A 20,841-nucleotide genomic window follows, 5' to 3' on the forward strand; every position below is an offset into this window, starting at 1 on the left:
TTTGGACTTGTCAGTCTTCTCTATTGCACTCATTTAGTTAATATGGGAAAGAACTATGCCTCGTTTTATTTTCAGACAGCATAAAGCATAATGATCCGCTTTATGTGACTAGACTACAGCAAGTGTCATTTGTAAGCCTGCAACAAGAGCCTGCACTGTACTGATGCCTAATCAAGAGCTCAATCAACCAATCTCTCTCCTCTCTCCTATCTCTCCTCTGTCTTCAGAAACTCCATGTGCTGAGGAAGACTTTGCAGGCCTTAATCTACCCGATCTCTTCCACCACACCTCACAACTTTGAGGTGTGGACGGCGACGGCGCCCACATACTGCCATGAGTGTGAGGGGCTGCTGTGGGGCATCGCGCGCCAGGGCATGCGCTGCTCTGAGTGCAGTGTCAAATGCCACGAGAAGTGCCAGGACCTCCTTAATGCAGACTGCCTACAGAGTAAGTCTAGTTCTCACCCTAACTATCTTTCTCATTTTGCGTTTTCTGTCTCTTTCGCTTTCTCTGTCTTTTTTTCTTTTTCTCTGTCTCTGTTTCTATCTCCCTCCCTCTCTTTCTTTCTATCATTAGGGGCCAAGCAGCGAAGCTGGCGAAGGCCCCTATAGTGTTAGCTGGTATTCTTATTATTATTACGTAGGCATCTTTCCTCTCCTTAGCAAGTCTATGGCAGCCCATAGAACCGTAGGTAGGAAAATGCTGTAAATCGGCAAACACATTCGGGCCAGTCTCAGCATTACCCAGAGCAATTTATAAGACCCCAGCCCCAACGCTCTAGCGCCACCAGCAGGTCAAAGTTGCAGGTACATTTCTGCTTGCAACTTTTGAACCGCTGGGCCAATTTTCATAAACTTGATATCCCTGGAATCCTTGAGCCAAGACGAATCCGACGCATATGACGTCATTTTCCGCCAGGATAGTTTTCCCGCCATTTGGAATTTTGTAAAATTCAATAAAAATGCTATTTTTTCCGCAATTTTTGACCAATTCGCCCGAAATTCGGTATATAGTATCTCTGGACTGAGCTACACATGGGGTCTCAAGGAATATTGGATATGTTTTATCGTTTAGCCGTGACATCCAATCAAAATGGTCGTAAAAGTGGTGAAACAGGAAGTGAAGTCATATCTCAGGAACCGTTTGTCGAATTAGGCTGGGATTTTGTTCACAGATAGTAGTTCATCCCATGACCTACCACAAAAAAAATCAGATACCCAGCTTTAACTTTGTAGCGCCACCAACAGGTCAAAATTCTAGCTACATATTTGCCTGTAGCTTTTACACCATATGCCTAATTTTACAAATAATACTATCACTAGAATCCTTGGGCCAAGCCGAATCCAACGCACTATATGACTTCATGTCAACAGGAAGAAACAAATCCGCCATTTTGAATTTTGTGAAATTCAATAAAAATGCTACTTGTCCCACAATTTTGGTCAGAATGCCTTGCAAAAGGGTAAACGTCATCTTGGGACTGATATGCTTTAGGTTATCAAAAGAATTTTGGACACCTCTTATCGTTTGCCGGTGACAGCCAATCAAAATTGTCTTGAAGGTGATAAAACAGGAAGTGAGGTCATATCTCAGCAAACGTCAGTCAATTTCTGTTAGGACTTTTTGCACACATTCTAGTCCATCTCATGACCTCCCACAAAGAAATCAAGACCCCAAGCTCAAACTCTCTAGCACCACCAACAGGTAACAGGAAGTGAGCTCATATCTCGGCAGCCCTTCAACGAATTCAATCTAAAGTTAGTTTACATGATCACACTCCCCTCCAAGGAATGCACACCAAAATTGGCGAGATTTGGACCAAAGGGGGCGCTGCAGTTCCTTCTGTTGCCGTGGCGACTCTGGCAAGTTTACTGCTTGGCCCCGCATTGCTGCTTGCAGCTATCATTCACTTTGCTTCTGCCAATCTTTCTTTCTTTCTTTCTTTCTAGCACTCACTATCTCTTTCTCTGTCTTTTCTCTAAATCTCCCTCATATTCTTTGTTTCTCTCTGCCTGACCCCCCCCCCCTCTCTCTCTCTTTCTCACACACACACTTATTCACTCTCCTCCCTTTATTTATTTATTTATTGCTATTACTAAATATAAGAATTATTTGTCTTTGCGGACTATGTGTAGAGAATGCTAATTCTCCAGTATTCAATGTGATGCATGAAAACGTCTCAAGGGGAAGGAAAAAAGGTTTTAACTCAGCGACCTTGAAGACAAGGCTTACTTTTGACACTTGGGTTTACCTCGGTGTTGTCGACTTTTTGCTATGTGACAGCAGTGTCTTTTCTGCTGGTTGGAATTTCATGCCTCTGCAGTTCTGTCATTGAATTAAAGCAGTTTTGAGAAATTTTAATTTAATTAGACATGCTTGAGATGAGGTAAAACAGCCTCTTTTTGTATTGACTCAAAAGTATGACAAATTCTCAGCTTGAGTCCCTGACCTCTGGGCTGATGACAGGCATGATAATTTAATTGCGTTTTGGTAAGACATCTTGAAATGTCAGCCCTTTCACAACAAAGTGGGTCCACCACGGTTGTGAACTGCTGGCTCTCTCTCCAAAGCTTACCTCACCTACTTTATAGTAGTCATGTGCCACAATTCATATAGTATGTCACTGAGTTTTGCAATTGTTGAAAAATTACATTTTCATTAAAAATCCATGTAACGATTAAGGGTTTGTCACACATATGTGCATTTGTTTTAATCATACCTCTGTGATATCAGCCTGTCCAGTTAGGAAGCACAATGACTGTTGCTTCCTAACCAGTCAGTCTAATATCACAGAAGTGGAGTTGCATTGTGTTGTTTTGGTGTTTCCTTTATTTTCTGGATCAATGTATGTATTAACGTACATGTCTGTATCCACAGGGGCGGTGGAGAAGAGCTCCAAGCACGGAGCCGAGGACAAGACCCAGAACATCATCATGGCCATGAAGGAGCGCATGAAGATCCGGGAGAAGAACCGGCCCGAGGTGTTCGAGGTCATCCAGGAGATGTTCGAGATGTCCAAGGAGGACTTCGGCACGCACCTGAAGACGGCCAAGCAGGCCGTGCTGGAAGGAACCTCCAAGTGGTCTGCCAAGATCGACATCACAGGTGAGGGAGCTCGGGCTCTCGGGCACGCATGCACGGAGAAAGGAGAAAAATAGCCTGCACATCAAATGGTTTTCTTACTGTGATTTATTCCATAAAACTCTACATAAGGGTTGGCTGAAACATTGGGTAAACAAACTTTGAGTAAGTAGTACTATTGTAATAGCTTTATAGATTTATGTTACCAGAATAATGAAAATATAGGGTCTTTCTAGTAGGAGGTTTACGAACTTTGTTTCAATTAAGTGGGTTAAACTCTAGACCATCTACCCAAGTACACCCTACAAGGACCAAAAAAAGGGGGGGGGGTGTAATATGTAACATTATTTTACCAGGATAATGCAGACACACAACAACAGGGAGGATAACTTGAAGCACCATTAAAACCTTCAGATGAGGCATACATCACTGAACTCAACTATGCTCCTGCACTGAAATATATGAAACTTACACAAAGTGATTCAATGGCTTTACCACTGTTATATGAGGAAAATGAGAATTGGGCCATTTTTACGGTATTGGTACCACAAGTTAAGTACATACACATTTCATCTACAAGTTTATGTTCAAGATTCAGGATTCAAAAATGTAATTTGTCCCATGTCTGGCACACTTGGAAATGAGATGTTATGTTATCTTGCATATGATATATGATGCAAAAGAGCATTGTAGATGGAATGTGTGCTTGTGCCAAATGAGAAATGGGCCACTTTTGTAGGATGTACCCTACTGTATAGTCCTATATGAATTGTTTTGTATCTCTGTTTCATACAGTATCTCCATTTTATATGGCCAGTTTCTGTGCAAGAACTCTGCAAAGACATACCTACAATACCCTGCTCTTTTTCTAATGTATCAATTCAGTGGTGTGCATGGGTCTTGTACCGTAGTATCAGCATTGTGAAACGTGACCCACATATCTCCCATATTAAAAAAAAAAAACACTACTACCGGTACTATGCTCAGATAAATAAATAGATGAATAGATGGTTTATTTTTAATATGGGAATGGCTGATGTTATAAAAAGTAGGGGAGGCTACAGTAGAGTATTTGCTGTCTCAACTGTGTCAGCGTCCAGCGTCCGCTATGCAATGCACCTTCACCTGACTTTGCCCAGCCCTGACGCTGGAGACTTATTGCCAAGTTTGCACTTCTGCCAGGATGTCAATACACACAGGGGGAAGAAAAACACAGCCCTGCCTTAATTTATCTCTAAGGCTATATTGAATTTCCCATTTTGGAATGTATTCATTGACTCGTTATTTATTTATTATTCATTTGATAAACACGGAGGCACATCGATTCCGGTGGCAACAGTTTTTCTCCGTTGTTATTCCACTGCATGGATTGGTGCTGGGCTGAGCCAGTTTGGCTGTACCTGTGCCGGCTGTGTGTGCAGAGCCATAGAAAAGCTCTTCATCTTTGTCACAGGGATACGGGGCTTGCTCACGCTGCATTGATGCAGCAGACTCCAGTAACTGCACCCCAACACTGCCCCCCCCCCCCTTCCAACGACGGTCGACCGCCTCCTTCCACCCCACTGCTATCCCAGTATCCAGTATCTCGCTAGTCTTCCTAAAGTCAGTGCCGTGCCCTTCCTTCCACAATAGGGAGCCCTCTCTTCCTCTCCTCTCATCCTCTCCTCAGTCTCCTCCACACTACCGTCACCAATCACCCTTGGCAGCCAACTCCAGGATATATGTTACATGAATAATTTAGCATGTCACTCATTTATGTTTAATAACCTAATGCTCTCTCCCCTTTTATGGCACTGTGAAATACTACTGGCGCTGGTGAATGATGGCAGCAGGCGCCCCCTCTCTGACTCAACACTGACTGAGCAGTCGGAGTGCTACAAAGGGAAGGGAAAAAGAGGAGGAATAGATGGGGCACAACATATGCACAGCAGAGACCCTGTGTGTCTTTATGACTCCTACCCCTCATGACTTGTCTCATAAAAGCCCCGACCAACAGCATTTGTATGTCTGTGTCCTCCAGCAGAGTATGTGAACAGAGCAGAGGGAAAGTATACAAGCAAATAAAAGTCTAGAGACATGTTTTTCTTTTTGGTTTGTTTGTTTGTTTGGGGCTGGGGTTGGGGTTTGGGGGGTGGTGGAGGTGCGTTGGGGGGTTGACAGGGTGCTGGCTGTTGTATTGTGTTCTTTGCTCAACGTTGGTTGTTTGTCTTTATTTGTGTGAGGAGGATTCTGCCAAGTTTAGTGCTGATAATGTGTTGTTTTTATTTTTTTGTTTCCAGTTGTACGTGTGTGAACAGGGGCTGATGGTTGTGTTGTGTCTCTCTCCATTTGTATGTGAACAGAGCCTGATAGTGGTGTTGTGTTGTGTTTCTCTCCAGTTGTCTGTGCCCAGGGTCTGCAGGCCAAGGACAAGACCGGCTCCAGTGACCCCTACGTGACCGTGCAGGTGGGGAAGACCAAGCGCAGGACCAAGACCATATTCGGAAACCTCAACCCTGTCTGGGACGAGAAATTCTTTTTGTGAGTTCCTCTCGAGTTTTTTTTTTCATTCTCCATATTAGAGCAGTTCATATGGCTAGGCATGCTGTGTGGTAGTCTACGCTGTGTATACATAGGCACTAGCCTATATTCCAGATTTAATTCACCCCCTATCTTCAGCATGCTCTCTCAGGTCTAACAATCAGAACCTCTTCTCTATCCAAATACACTGAGAAAAATACACTGTATATATCTGTATAGACTGTGTACTGTATATCTTTATATACTATGTATACTGTGTATAATGTGTGTACTGTGCATTTTTTTCTCTCCTCGTAATCCCCACTATAGTCCAATCAAATGGCAAGGCACTTATTATCAAGCACAATATTATCTGTGAAAAGCGCTGTATAAATAAACGTACTCACTTTCTAGTTTGTAGCATCCTAGAGACAAGTGCCAAACCCTCCCAATTTAGAGAGCAGTAAAATTCGAGATTTGAACGGCTGTTTCTTCAATCACTCATTTTTTTTCACCATCCTCTTCGCTTTTAATAATGTGCCATATCAAGTGTGATCAAGGGCCACCCCCCCTTTTGCAACGCTGTCTAAAAGTCTTTCTGGAATGGTGTTGCGGTAATGACTGCTGAGCTATTATATGTCCTATCTGGCCGTTGCATAACCATTCCTCTTGATAAGAGTGCAGGCTCTTAGGGGGCTCTGAATAGACCATAATGAAGAAACATGCCAGCACACGCCCAGGGCTGCTGACTGCTTTTGCCAGGCCCAGGACAAAGTCATCTGAAAGGGCCCCCTACACAACAAACACACTGTAATGTGGACCTGATTCTGAGCACCCTCTCTGCCAGGGTCTGAGAAAACGGACCCATTTGGCCTCCCTGTAGCTCTGCATTGCCACGCTCCACCGTAGCCCCCTCCCGGTGCAGACGGGCCCATTTCTTTTCATATCTGTGAAGGCGAGCACATTGCCTGGTACATCCTTGAGGCCTTCCCAATCATTCTGGTGTCATATAATAGTGACGTGTGGCCCATCGCGGCGTGCAGTAGATAGACTCAACCGTGGGTGCATCAGGTCCTGCTTCGCTTTGATAAGTGTACAGGTACACCTTACATCCCTGCATTATCGCATCTTTGCTGGACAATCGCATGATCATTGTTTTGTTGGGGGGGGTTTCCGTTCCACTGAAGACACATATCATAATCGTGGTATTATGTTCTTTTTGACCCTTTAGAAGTTATAACATGGTCATTTTTAGAAGAATGTCTGTCTAAGAGCTACAGTATGCAGTGAGGCTGCTGAGTATTGTAGCAGTAGGAGTGCGCGGTATGGACGGTATACTATCGTGCGAGGTATTTTTTCCCCCAAGGTATGGATTTTGTCCATACCGCTCTACCGCCATAGCGCATTGCGTCCTGCAGATGGCAGTAATAGACAACGTTTTGAACATCCACCGACTGTCTCTCGTAGTAGCAAAAGAATATGTGGTTGTAGAACAGAAGCACAATTTCATTTAAGCTTTAAGTGTAAAATGTATAGTTAGTGTAGTGAACTATTGTTTTAAACTGTATGTGATTTCGATTCTGGTCTCCACAATTTAATGTACAGTGGTGTGTGAAAAGCAAGTTAGCAAGCTAACAATCCAAGTCATTCATGTCAATGCTGGTGTCTGACAACAGAAATGTGCTAAATAAATCTATGTGCTTCTGGTTGCTTTTCATTTGCGCCAGCCTCATTGTATGTTACTGTGTCCAGGTGAGATAATATCATTCACGATATCTGGCTGGGTGTTAGTAACTTAGATGACCGTTCACTGTTTAAAATGTGATTTAGCGATTTCGCTAACGTTAGCATGCTAACCGCTGCTGCAGTGATAGCTGCCATTTAAATGCATTAGTTCTACAATGCATTGCTAGCTGCCTCATGTGAAAGTTCGTTTTTTTAAAACTTTAACAATAACAGCTGAACCATTAGGCTTGGCATAATCACAGATGCAAGCACACATTTCCAAATTACCCCCAGCAACTCCAGAAATAGAAAAAAAGGTCAAATGAACGATTTATTGGATAAAATCCATGTTCAGTTTGACACCCCTCCCTTCCCTAGTTTAACCCCTTCTAGACTTGGTGAAATTGACAGTGTTGTAGCCTATTGCATTGCATTGCATTGCATTGCATTGCAAAATGCATTTTACATAGTTTTTGTTTGTTTTCAAAAGATTTGAATAGCAAGAATTCACACACATTACAAAAATGCAAATGTTTAAAAAATGCAAATGCAAAAGTAAAAAAAAAAGGTGTTTTGTACATTTTGCGACGGAATGCTTCAATTTTACACAAATGTAAAATACCGTGATATATACCGTGATATATACCGTGGCTAAAATTATACTGAGGTATACATTTTTGGCCATATCGCCCACCCCTATGTAGCAGTGGAAACTTTGTACTGTACGCGTCACTGTACTGTAGCGTCACGTGAAGCCAGATGAGCAGATGGGTTTCAGTCATAGTTCTGCATACATCTGCAGGGCTCTCCGCCCACCCTCATTTTCCATTAATGCCATTGCGCCACGCTACACGGGCAGCTTAAATAGCAATCATGGCGCTGCAACAATAAACGAAAAAGGCTTTTTGCAAATTGCAAATTGAAAATCTTTAGCTAAATTGCACCCCAGGCGCAAAACGTATCTACTGTTGAGCTTGAATAATTTGCTGGTTGAGTTCGTCGTACAGCCAGGGAGACTGCAGTGGTTTCTATAATCTTCCACAAATGTCCCATACTATATGTATACCATACTGTATATGACTTGCATGTATAATCTTTCAGAGGCTGTCAAGTGCATGCCTGGAGTGGATAATTAAATGAGATACACACATCTCGGTCTGCTGGAATGACAGCGTATTGGCAGAGTTTATTTATGAGTTGCAGCACCCAGTCCCCTGTGGCAGAATCTCACATTTCTGGCACATTTTTGGTCCATTAGAATGTATGAGTTCAGGAAACCACAGGCTCTTACGTTCAGCTGTCTGACCTCAATCCATGGCAGCTCTTCGTCTTTGAATCCCTCTACCTCTCTGTTACTTCTCTCTGTTTCTCTCTCTCTCTCTCTCTCTCAGTTTCTCTCTTTCTCTCCCTCCCTCTCTCCTCTCTTTCTTCTCTCTGCTCTCTCATCTCTCCTTCTCCCCTCGCTATATCCCTCTCCCTCTCCCTCTCTTTTTCTTCTCTCTCTCTCTCTCTCTCTCTCTCTCTCTCTCTCTCTCTCTCTCACTCTCTCTCTCTCTCTCTCTCTCTCTCTCTCTCTCTCTCTCTCTCTCTCTCTCTCTCTCTCTCTCTCTCTCTCTCTCTGTCTTTCTCCTCCTGTTTCTCTATTTTGCTTCTCTCTTTTTCTTGTTATCTCTATCTCCCCCCCTCTCTGTGCATCTGTCACTCCGGTGGGTTTTTCTTATAATTCACCATTCGGTGGTCGTTTAGCCTAATCCTGGCAGTCCTGATGAGGATGGGCTTTGTCAAGATGAGGTGGTTTTCTGTGACCTGCCCGCCGAATCGATGACGATGACGTCTTTGTTAAAGCCATACATTCTCTAGCTCCATAAAAGCTCACAAGCTATGCTCTCTGACATATGTTCTCTGCCGTACGAGTTTCTGGCCCTCCATTTTTTCCCTTTATTTGACCTGTTATTCGAAGGCACACTCTGTAACGGAAGGGGTCATAAATCCTTTGTTGTAGATACATGGATTACATGCAACCCACAGAGGCAAGAGAGGGTCCAGAGGTCAGCCTTTTATTATTTCTGGAAGAAGCACTTCATCACCAGAGGAAGTGCTATCTCAAAATTATTTGTCAAATTGTCAATAGCAGTGGTAATGGAGACCTAGTCGCCTTGGGGATGCACATTCACATGTGTTTTTATTTGATAGTTTGATCATTCATGAGTTTTATATTCATCTCTAGTGTTGAGATGATGATGTCATTTGTTTGTTTATTTATTTTTATAGTGTTTATTTCACTGGGGACTGTATTCGCACTACGAGGAGTGTCACACCTCCCCCCACCCACCTGCAAAGAAGAGGAAGTACACAATGCATTTCAGCTTGTTATATATGACAGGGTGAGAAGAGATGGCGCCCCTCGGCCCTCTGGGTAATTTGATATTGATGGCAGCGGCACGCGGGCCCATCTGCCACCCAGGGGCGCCGCGGGAGCCCATAGATCACGCCAGCGGCCCGCTCACACACACTATCCCCCCGTCGCCTGCTACTGTAGCACGCAACGCAGCGCAGGGGCCGCGGCCTCAGAGGACCCAGAGCAGCAATTAAAAGGCAGATGAGGGGAGCCGTTAGTGGCCGTAATTTGCCTTTAATCTGCATCTCTCACCCTGGTTTGTTTGTTTTAGTGAGGACACAAGCGTGCCATCGGGGCCGAGTAAAAATAAGCAGATGTTGAGAGATGTCCATTAGCCCGCCTGATTTATTGCCAGGGGAAATTGCCTGCGGTGCTTGCACGCATGGCCATAACATATTCCACGCATGTAGACAGGGATGCCGACAAGGGGGCTGGGCAAAATGGTCCGTTTTCCCAGGTCCAGTGAGAGAGGGGGTACCCAGAATTGGGTCCTCACTACATTGTATGTATTGCGTCGAGGGGGACGACTTAGTCCGTGGCCCGGCCAAAGCGGTCAGACAGCGGCCCTGCATGTGGTTGTATGTCGAGGGCCTTAATGTGTTGCTCATGGAGAATGTAGAGCGGGAGGCGTGAAAGAAGAAAATACACATTACCAGGAAATACCGTCAGTGCATGAGGTGCAGGAAAAACAACACGAGGCTACCCATGTGTTAGGATCAAGACCCCTCTTAACCCACCGTTTGCACTCGAAAATAATTGACTGTTGAAAGCAGACATTTTTAGAATATATATTTATATACACGTATATCGCATCAGGTCTGCATGATGTTGTGGGTTGTATGCTTTTGTTTGACGTGATGCTAAACACAAACCTGAAGGCAAGGATTTGAAATGAATTATTATGAGCTGGAAGACATAGCTCAGAAAAGAAATGGGGTAGGTACAGGGATGGGGCAGGTAGAGGTAGTGCCCATCGGTACAGATCTAATGTTATGATTTTGAAGATGAGCAATTAGTGATAGTTTTTTTTTCTTTCATTTATCCTTTATTCATCCGGGATTGTCCCATTGAGAGGGAGTCCTGGTCAAAATGGCAGTTAACATATACAGTAGTTACAGAGGCAGACGGATACATAGACAAAGAGGAAAATAAACTTACAAAAGACACATTAAGAAATATAAACTTACATAAAGCATATTACGAGATAAAAAGGTAGCCTATGTGTTGCATGGTCAGAAACAACGACACTATTCTGTGTACATTGTATTAATTGCCCTATTAAAAGTCTCCAATGAGGGCAGAGAGTCCATGGATATTATCTTCTGCAACTCATTCCATAGGTAAGGGGCATAAAAAGAAAAGCCTGTTTTCCCTAATTTAATGCGAGGAGTACAAGACTGTAGTAATAACTTGAGTGAGGAACGTGTACCATAAGATAAAGTACAATAAGTAAAAATATTACAGATATAATAGGGAAGTTTACCCAACAATGGTGTGTTTTTTATTAATTAGAGGGGATGTGCCCCCCTCAACACCCCCAGAATCTGCACCCTTGGTAGTCCCATGCCTGATCGCCATAAAGGGCTATTGCCCTCGTTTCAGCACCATGGACAGCAACAACACAATACAGCTCAGTTCAACAGCGAGCCCCTACAACAGTTTTATCTGTGTGCACTGGCAATGAGAGGACTCACTTCATCCAAGCTGACAGCATTTGTATGACTCGTTGTATCATATTTATTTCACCATGGCTGCAGATGATTGTCCTGACCAGTCCTTAATACTGTACATGTCCAGTAACCCCGTTTGTTAGCATGCGTAGTACTGGACACTGCAGTACCGATAAAAGGGTAGTCATGTTTCTGGGAATGTGGTGAATCAGAAGACTCTGAGGTCTTAAGAATGAGTTAGTAGGTTGCATTTCTCTCTTCTCTTTGGGAAGGAGATTCTGTTAATGCCTTTTGGCAAAGAATGAGCACATGAGCATTACGTAACGCTCTCCATATACGTAGGACCAAAGCCCACTATCATTATCTCTCTCTCTCTCTCTCTCTCTCTCTCTCTCTCTCTCTCTCTCTCTCTCTCTCTCTCTCTCTCTCTCTCACTGTCTCTCTCCCTCCCTCTCTCACTGTCTCACTCCCTCCCTCTCTCACTCCCAGTGTCTCTGCCTGTGCTTTTTTTTTTACTTGGTCTCATTTACAACCATCTTGCTGCATCTCTGCCCTTAATTTGCCCTGGGACCATAATTGATAGCACTCTCGTGCCATAATATGAATTAATAGTTCATATATATTAAATAAAAGCAGCCTAATGTCAGCATACAACATAGTAACACAATAATGACCAAAGGAACCACTAATTCACTGTAGATGTCCGGATAGAAACGCGGGAAATCTAATAAAACAGTGGTAGCTGTAGCTAATCCACAGCAAACGTGCATTTTGCTAATGATAATTGATGACACCCTCATTCGATAATTACAAAAGAAAAGGGACACATATTGAATAAATATAATTGATGGAGGTCCATATTCTATAATTACAGATAATACTTCATGTACAGTATTTCACATAGTATAATAAAAACAGGCTGAAGTCAGCATATAGCACTGTAATACCATAATGACAATAATAAAACACTAGTCCACTGTGGACGGCGTGAGACATAATGCTGCTGAAAATGTAATAAAACAGTGAGAGCCATAATCAACCACTGCTTAGGACACTGTGACTTCCCCCAACGTCACGTGTGTCCTTTCAACACACCTAATGCAGCTCATGTTTGGAAATTAAGTGTCTCTGGCTCTTCCCCCCATAGCTCCTGTAGGCAGTCCAGTCTCTCTCTCTCTCTCTCTCTCTCTCTCTCTCTCTCTCTCTCTCTCTCTCTCTCTCTCTCTCTCTCTCTCTCTCCCTCTCTATCTCTCTCTCTGGGGAGGAGAGGGCCTTAACGTTGTGCGTGTAGGACTTCCTTGAAGAGTGCCGGCAGCGTTGCTCTGACGTCAGCAGCAGCTGACAGGGCATCACGAGGAGGCAGAGGAGAGACAGGGTTGATAAGCTGTGTCTTTCCTCCAAGCGCTTTTCAGTCTTCTTTTCCTCCCCCTATGCTCTCTCTCTCTCTCTCTCTCTCTCTCTCTCTCTCTCTCTCTCTCTCTCTCTCTCTCTCTCTGTCTCTCTGTCTGTCTGTCGTTCCCTCTCTCACCCTTTCTGTTTATCTCTATTTTTCTCTCTCTGTCTCTGTCTTTCTATTTTTTCTCTTTCTCACTCTCACTCTCACTTTCTCTCTCTCACATTCTCTCCTTCGCACAACCCCCCACATATCCAGACACAAAACACAAGAAATATGCACGGCCCAGACTAGGATGTGACACATAGTCCGAGGAGGTGTGGAAAAACAGCACCGCAAAGTTGCCAAAGGTCTCGGCAGGCCATATAGATCTTGGGGCCGCTCCACAGTTGTCCTAATACAACTTTTTGACAAATCAAACAGATTTATCCTCAGCACGGCTCGATTTATTATGTGGGCTGCGAGTCTGCACTTTAATGTTCATTATCGGGTGTGCCTCGGTCCTGTGGTAAGACGGTTGTCTGGCTGCCATGGCCTGCAGTGCTGTATTGTATTAGGCCCCCTGGACTCTGAGCAGACTCTACTGAGCAGTTGGGGAACAGGCTACACACCACTATACCCAAAATGGCTTAAATAGTGCACTAAACAACATACATAGAAATAGTAAAAGTAATAGTAGTAGTAGTAGTAGACTAGAGAGAGATTGCATGTGATAGAAAATCGAGTGATGGCTGAGACCTTGCCACTGACAGAATTCATTCTTGAAAACCGTCTCAAACTTCCCAGATCTGAAGGCTGAGGTCTTCACAGCCAAGTAGTAAGACAAGAGTAGGACTAATAGAAAAAAACTGCTTTATTCACATTGTCGTTTCTTTCAAAGGCTAATATTGTTATCCGTATTGATATCGCCTAAACTGCTAATGTGTAGAAAGGGGGCTTGCTAGCACCTAAACAAGTAATGACAGATATCTATACTTTGCAATTCTTTATGAAGCTCTTGATTTGTGTTTGTCTTGCTGTATGCGCTGGCCTTAGTTCTGGAATGGGATTGGATGTCTACACATAAAAAGAGTGCTTTGATGAATCAGGCGCAGCTCTAAAGACACCATGATTGACACATCCAGGCTGGTGTACCCTTTTCCTGATTCACAGAGCGCTACTGGCTGTTTTTCATGTCCTGCACCAAGGGTACACAGCAAACAGGCGGGCGTGCCAAATAAAGAGTGATGGGAACACAGGACCTGTGTAATCACATTGAGAGATTTCAAACATTTTGGCATCGAAATACGATCTCAGTAAGAATTTGCGGTCTGTATTGCATTAGTATTGTGCACTGAGGCTCACTGTGGAATATCTCCTCAACAAATGGCCTTTCAAGGCAAGTCCTCTGTCTAGATGGCTGTCTGGAATGGGGGTGATGGCAGTGGGGGTTGACAACAGTGTGTGGATGGTGGGTGGATGTCGGTGGGTGAAGAGTGGGGGTGGTGTTGGTGGTGGTGGTGGTAGATAAGTGGCCTGTTTGTCGATTCAGTGAAGCATGCGACCTTTCTGGGCAGATGGAAGACGGTTTGTGTTTGTGGCGATGTTGTGTTGTGTCCTCTGTGCGTTCCAGCGAATGCCACGGACCGTATTAAGGTGATGGTGTGGGACTGGACATCAGTAGACGTTTTGTGACTGTGTGTTGCGTTGTGCCGTCTGTGTGTTCCAGTGAATGCCACAATGCGACGGACCGGATCAAGGTGAGGGTCTGGGATGAAGATGACGACCTCACGTCTCGGGTCAAGCAGCACTTCAAGAGGGAGAGCGACGACTTCCTGGGCCAGACCATCATCGAGGTGCGCATGCTCAGCGGAGAGATGGACGTCTGGTACAACCTCGGTGAGTACGGGAAGTGTGTGTGTGTATATGTGTGTGTGTGTGTGTGAGAGAGAGAGAGAGAGAGAGAGAGAGAGAGAGAGAGAGAGAGAGAGAGAGAGAGATGGGGAGGGAGTCGGATGACTTTGTGTGGTCAGAATGTCATGGAGATCTACATGTCGATCAGAGAAATGGATGTTTGGGACAGTGGTACAGTACACCCTCGGTGAGAAGGGGACTGTCACACTAACTCTCTGAGCCGGATGTCACAGAATCCATGCAGTTCCTCTGACCTGATATACAAGCTGGCTCTGAAATGTGTATAAAGATCAACACACACACAGGCCAGAGCAGATGTTATGACAAAAGACGTGTTCTAGCCCACATCAGATCAAGAAAATGAGGAAATGTCTCAGAACTCATCATAGGAAAATACCTCTACATGTACTGTATATAAAGTAAGATTGAAAAAAACAGAGTTGGCCGACGTAGATGTAAAATTATGGTGTAAGTACAACACTATCTCATTACATAGTGGAAATGCATAGTGAAGAAATGGCATAGTGATTGCATAGTGGTTACACCAGTTATTCAATTGTAGGCTACCTAATGAGATGGCTAGATGATGCTGTTACTGAAAAATCCAAAAACCTATAAAGAAAGCACCCAAATGTGATCCAATCAGCACAGAATCAGGTCCAATACTCTAGAGTAACTATAGACAAGTTACTCAGTGAAGTTACTTGTGTTGGAAGGAAGCTATGGCAGGTCATGTTTCTTTACTTCTGCTTTTACTTTAGCTACCTCTGAGTACACTTACAGTCTGTCTTCTGCGTTGGTACAGTGGAAGTGTATAAACTCTATAAGGCCATGTACTAGTGTTGTAATTACATCAGTTAGAGCGCTTCTCCATCTACTTTATACATCTCTGGTACTGCAACCTATCAGTACCAGAAAATAGGATGACGTATACGATGCATGTCACAGTGATTCGTCAGCCAGTCTTGGGGGCATCAATTCTAAATCCCTATGGATTATCTCTAGCTCCCAGTGGGGGAGTGAATAACATTTGCTGCTGCTTGCAGCATCTAGATTAACAGAATTAAGACTAGCAGAAAACATGATGCTTCTATGACCTTATGTATATACAAGCTGACCCTTAAATGTGTGTAAAGTTCAACGCAGGCCAGGCTGGTTTTAACAAAGCACAAGATTTCATGAAGATCTCAAAACAGTATGATCATGTCTTGAATGTATTGAAATGTATCTAAAAATAGACACAGGTCGTGACGGACATAAAAGAATAAACATACACGTACATACTTTCAAGAAAATTTCAAAAAGATAGGGTCCCTTGCCAACCAATTATATTTGGTGTGCACAGCATAGTGACAGAAGGTTGGCTCCTGGGATGCTTTGCAAAAAAAGTTACGAAGAAAATGCTAATGTTGCTTACAAGAAGTTCAAAAATTCAAAGTCAACATTTTAAAACCCAGAGGATTCAGTTGGTGGAATTGCCCATTCTTTCTTTCAGTTAGCAACGTTGAACTATTCTGTGTTGTGCAAAATATTTTGAATAAGCATATCTTTTCCAGTGTTTCATTTTGTGAGACGGTAGCCCTTTGCATTATTAATTATCCCTACAGCAGTAATGTGTGTCACGCTCAAAACCTCCAAAACATTTTCATTTTCATTTCCTCCCCACCTGTCTTGCGATGACTAAGACTGGCTGGAAGGAGCTCTGGTCACAGCCTCAGGTTTACCTCAGGAGCTGCTGTTATCATAGGTCATACCCCTTTAAAAAGCATGCCCCCATTAAAATAGATAAATGACGTTTCCTGACAAATACTCTGGGGACCAGAGTGAAAAAGGGCAATGTTAAGTAAAACTAACACATGCTCTCGGTTTCCACATACATCTGGACTCTCCTGTGCCATTTCTAATGAACATTGCGGCAGGAAAAAAACAATCAGACAAAAACCACCACAGTGTCAAAAAGCTTTGGGCTCGTTTTTTTTACCCAGTAAAATAAAGAATACGGCAGGCCTCTCCCCAGTGGTGGGCTTCTCTGTTGCGTGACGAGGGCTGTCCTGCGGAGATGCACCTGATTGTGCCGACGGTTTATATCGCTGATGTGTGGAGGGCCCTACCTTTCTGCCATCTCCAATGTTGACCGGTGTGCTGTGATTGAATGCCTCTGTGCCTCGCAGCAACGACCTCTGTATCCCTCCATTTATTTGGCCAAGGATTACATCCTTTCACCCGCCGGTAGCTGGTATGAGAATTCAAAGCGGGGGAAAAGAAAAAGAAGCCCCAAAAAAAAGAAGGAAATACACACCCACACATCCCAGAATGAAAAACACTGTGTGTCCTGTGTCTCAGGTTTAACCTCTGGCTCGTTTTATTTCTTTTCTTTTTCACACTTTGCCTTTCAGATAAAAGAACAGACAAATCTATGGTGTCGGGCGCCATCAGGCTGAAGATCAGTGTGGAGATGAAAGGGGAAGAAAAGGTGGCTCCGCCCCATGGCCAGTACACTTGTTTACACGAGGTGAGCTATTCCCCCCTCTAGCATCCCACCCCACCCCACATGGGGTACTCACAAATGGTGTGTGTGCGTGTGCGTGTGTGTGTGTGTGCGTGCGTGCGTGCGTGCGTGCAATTGTGTGCATGCACGGGCGTGTGTGTGTGTGTGTGTGTATGTGTCTGTGTATTTCCCACCACTTCCTTCCCCTGGCCTGCTTTACTTCTGCTGTGGGTGGATTCATTAGCTTGGCGATGTGCCGCTTTCTCATGGATCCATTTCCCGGTATGTCATCAGTTTTATGTTCACCCTGGTCTGGAATAGGACTTTCAATTGTTCTCCAAATAAACTGTTAAGGTGTGAAAGCCTACTGCAGTGCAGTATGAAATAGTAGTCCATTTAGTATTTGCTATCAGACTTGATTAATATCTTGCTTTTTGCAGATGAAAACTCTGCTTATATGTTTACAGAAGAATGCTCTGGTTATGGATTAGTTATGGTCCAGCCTACACTTCATTTCAAATGCATGTATTCCATTTACTGTAAAGGGCAGTTTTATCTTCCAAGTTAGTGTTTCTGACCTTTCCACAATTCAAGAAAGTGAGTGCAATACCTTTCTTTGCACTACATTGCATTACATTAAAATCCAATTGATACATTCGGTGACAGACAGACAGACAGACAGACAGACAGACAGACAGACAGACAGACAGACAGACAGATAGACAGTCAGACAGAGAGAGATGGAGAGAGATAGTAAGGATCGCAACAAGACCTTGGGTTGGATTCAAACCCTGGTCCCCAGAGTCATGGCACATTTCCTTAGCCCACAGATCCACATGGCCGCCTCGTACAGGATTTAAACTTGCAACCTTCCTGATCCCAATACCAGTTCCCTAACCATTAACTGTTCCACAGAACCTGCTCCACTACCTGACTCACTTCAGTCATGGAAGAAGTCATAGAAGACATTATCACTACTGGTTGAAACTGCAACCTCTTGATCCCAAGCCCAGCTCCCTAACCATCAGGCTATGTGATTACCCCGTTTCATTCCATAGAACCTGTTCCACTACCTGACGGAGGTGAAGAATGGAGGAGCTGTGAAGATCCCGGAGGTGAAAGGTGACGAGGCGTGGAAGGTCTACTTTGACGACGTCTCCCAGGAGATAGTGGACGAGTTTGCCATGCGCTTTGGTGTTGAGTCTATCTACCAGGCCATGACGTGAGTAATACATATCACACACGCGCACACACGCACACGCACATACACACGCACACACACACACACACACACACACACACACACACACACACACACACACACACACACACACACACACACACACACACTCACACTCACATATACACACACACACACACATTTATGAGTAGCACATCTCACTCTGACATGAAATGACTGGATGGACTAGCTTTCATCGATCCCACACACACACGCACACACATGCACACACACACACATACACTACTGGAGGTGCTTTTACGATGCTGTGTAAATAGCCTGGCGATAAGAGACCGGCCGCTTCACAGCATCTTTAGACAGCTCGGGATTTGCGTGAGTTATGGCGGTTTTTAAAAATGCTTGTACAAGCCGGGCCTGTTGTATTGATCATCGTAATTCACATGACGAGGCACATTCGGACGGCGGTGGCAGCAGCAGTGGACACAGCAGCGCAAGGATGGACGGGTGGAGGGGTGGAAAACAGGACTGGGCTGGGGGAAAAAAAAAACTTGGTTGGGCATTTTCAGCGGAGACTAGTTCACCAGGCATCTAGAGAGATAGTGAAGCATATGATGACATCAAGATAATCTAACGTGAGATATATATCTCACTGTCTTCGAGAGGCATCTGTAGTGGCATGAGGACTGATACCATTGAGAGGCCATGCTAAAAATTGCAAACAGTCCACTGAGCAAATGCCCTGCATGCCATATGGCCAATCCAGCCATGGTGGAAAGGGGTTGCTGGGGGATGCTGTAGCACCGGGCTGCTGGAGTGGTAGATGGAGGGTTGCTAAGGTGGTTGGAGGATTCTGGGGGATTTTGTTTAGGATGCAGCGCAGTAGCACAGGGCTGGTGGGACTGGAGTGGGTGGAAGGGGGATGCTGAGGGATGCTGTGGGGATGCATTAGTGGACTGGTGGAGAGGCGGGTGGAAGTGGGAATGCAGTTACGTACCAAGCTGCTACTGTAGGAGAGAGGTAGCAGGTAGGGACCTGTAGGGATTCTGTAGTTGTGCAGTGTAGCACCAGGAGCGCCGGAAGGGTGGGTGGAGGCTGTGGGGAGGGAGGGGGAGTTGCTGAGGGATTCAAATTGTAGTGTAGCAGCACTGAGCGTGTGGAGGGGTGGGGTGGGGTGTTGCTGAGGGGTGAGGGTAGTGCAGCAGGACCAGGGTGGGAAGGGTGGGGGAGGTGGATGGAGGAGGAGCAGGTGGGGATGCGCTGAGGGATTCTGTAGTAGTGCAGTGGCAGCGAGCGGGAGGTGTGCTCTAAGGGGCCGGGTGGTGTTTTATCCAGAGATCCTGTAGTAGGTGCAGCAGCACCAGGCTGACCAGGGGGATGAATGGGTTGATGGGGAGCTGGGATACTGGGGGGCTCTGTAGTAGTGGAGGGGCCATATTGGCTGGCGCAGTACAACTGTACGAGATCAGTGATGAGCACATAATTGCCCTAATTGCCCAGGTGTGCCTCATCATTGCTCAGGTGTAGCTGCATGGGTGGGGCAGAGGTGCAGATATGCAGTAGGGGTGGAACGGTTCACAAGATTCACGGTTCGGTTCATATCACGGTATCAAGGTCACGGTTTTCGGTTCTCTACGTTTTTTTTTTTTAGTTCATGATAAATGGTGCACTGTTAATATTAAACCATATTTATATAACTGCAATTATAAAGTGATGATGCGCAAGTTGAATCAGCTGTCGTCAGCTGATGTGCGCTGTCTGAGCGTTCCAAATGCCCTCTTTCAAGAGGCTAATAGAATCAGACTTATCACTAAACATGGTTTGTATAGGCTTATAACGTGAAAACGGTGTGATTTTAATTGTGTCATCCTCTGATTGGTCTTATATGCTAATTTGTTAATCAGAGAGACTGGACAAGATACTCCTACATGAATTGCGATTTGCCACGGACTGCATTTTACGGTTCGGTATGGTGTGTGAATTGTACGGTTTCGGTTTTCGGTGCGGTTTGTACCATCCCTAATATGCAGTATATATTATGGAGAGAGAGAGAGACAGAGAGAGAGAGAGAGAGAGGGGCATGCGGTGCTGTAAGAGTGTCTCGGAACGTTTGGTTGTCCAGGATATAAGGAGGGGTCTTGTGGCAACGTGTGGGGAGCTTTGCATCCCTCCCCAGCCCTGGTTGCAGTCATTCCACTGCTGATGGCTATATAAATCATACCGAGGTGTCCCTGCTAGTCCCAGCGTTGCGTTGCTGGTAAAAAGGTGTATGGGTTGTGCTGACTCAAATGGCAAAGGCACAGTACTGTATATCTGGGGACCCGGGTTCGAGTCTGACCTGAGATCATTTTACGCTCCTTCGCCACTCATTTCCTGTTGCTCTCCCACTCATTTCCTCTCATTTTTCCATTGTCCTATCTATTTTAAGAAATGCAATAAGCCCAGGCATAATATATTTACAAAACATCACCTAAGAAATGAATAATTACCAACCTG

At 44.6% G+C, this 20,841-nt stretch overlaps 1 protein-coding gene across 1 annotated transcript in view; it reads left to right on the forward strand.

The window, feature by feature from the left end:
• LOC134438832 (protein unc-13 homolog C) overlaps nt 1-20,841 on the forward strand; it is a 178,642-nt gene that overhangs the window by 22,446 nt on the left and 135,355 nt on the right. Inside the window, exons 7-12 of the mRNA XM_063188513.1 lie at nt 228-447; nt 2,878-3,105; nt 5,460-5,601; nt 14,475-14,644; nt 17,056-17,171; nt 18,206-18,369. Coding sequence (XP_063044583.1) covers nt 228-447; nt 2,878-3,105; nt 5,460-5,601; nt 14,475-14,644; nt 17,056-17,171; nt 18,206-18,369 — 1,040 coding nt within the window. The remainder of the gene's footprint in view (nt 1-227; nt 448-2,877; nt 3,106-5,459; nt 5,602-14,474; nt 14,645-17,055; nt 17,172-18,205; nt 18,370-20,841) is intronic.

Source organism: Engraulis encrasicolus, chromosome 22, assembly GCF_034702125.1.
Source record: "Engraulis encrasicolus isolate BLACKSEA-1 chromosome 22, IST_EnEncr_1.0, whole genome shotgun sequence".
In the NCBI taxonomy this organism is placed as follows: domain Eukaryota; kingdom Metazoa; phylum Chordata; class Actinopteri; order Clupeiformes; family Engraulidae; genus Engraulis; species Engraulis encrasicolus.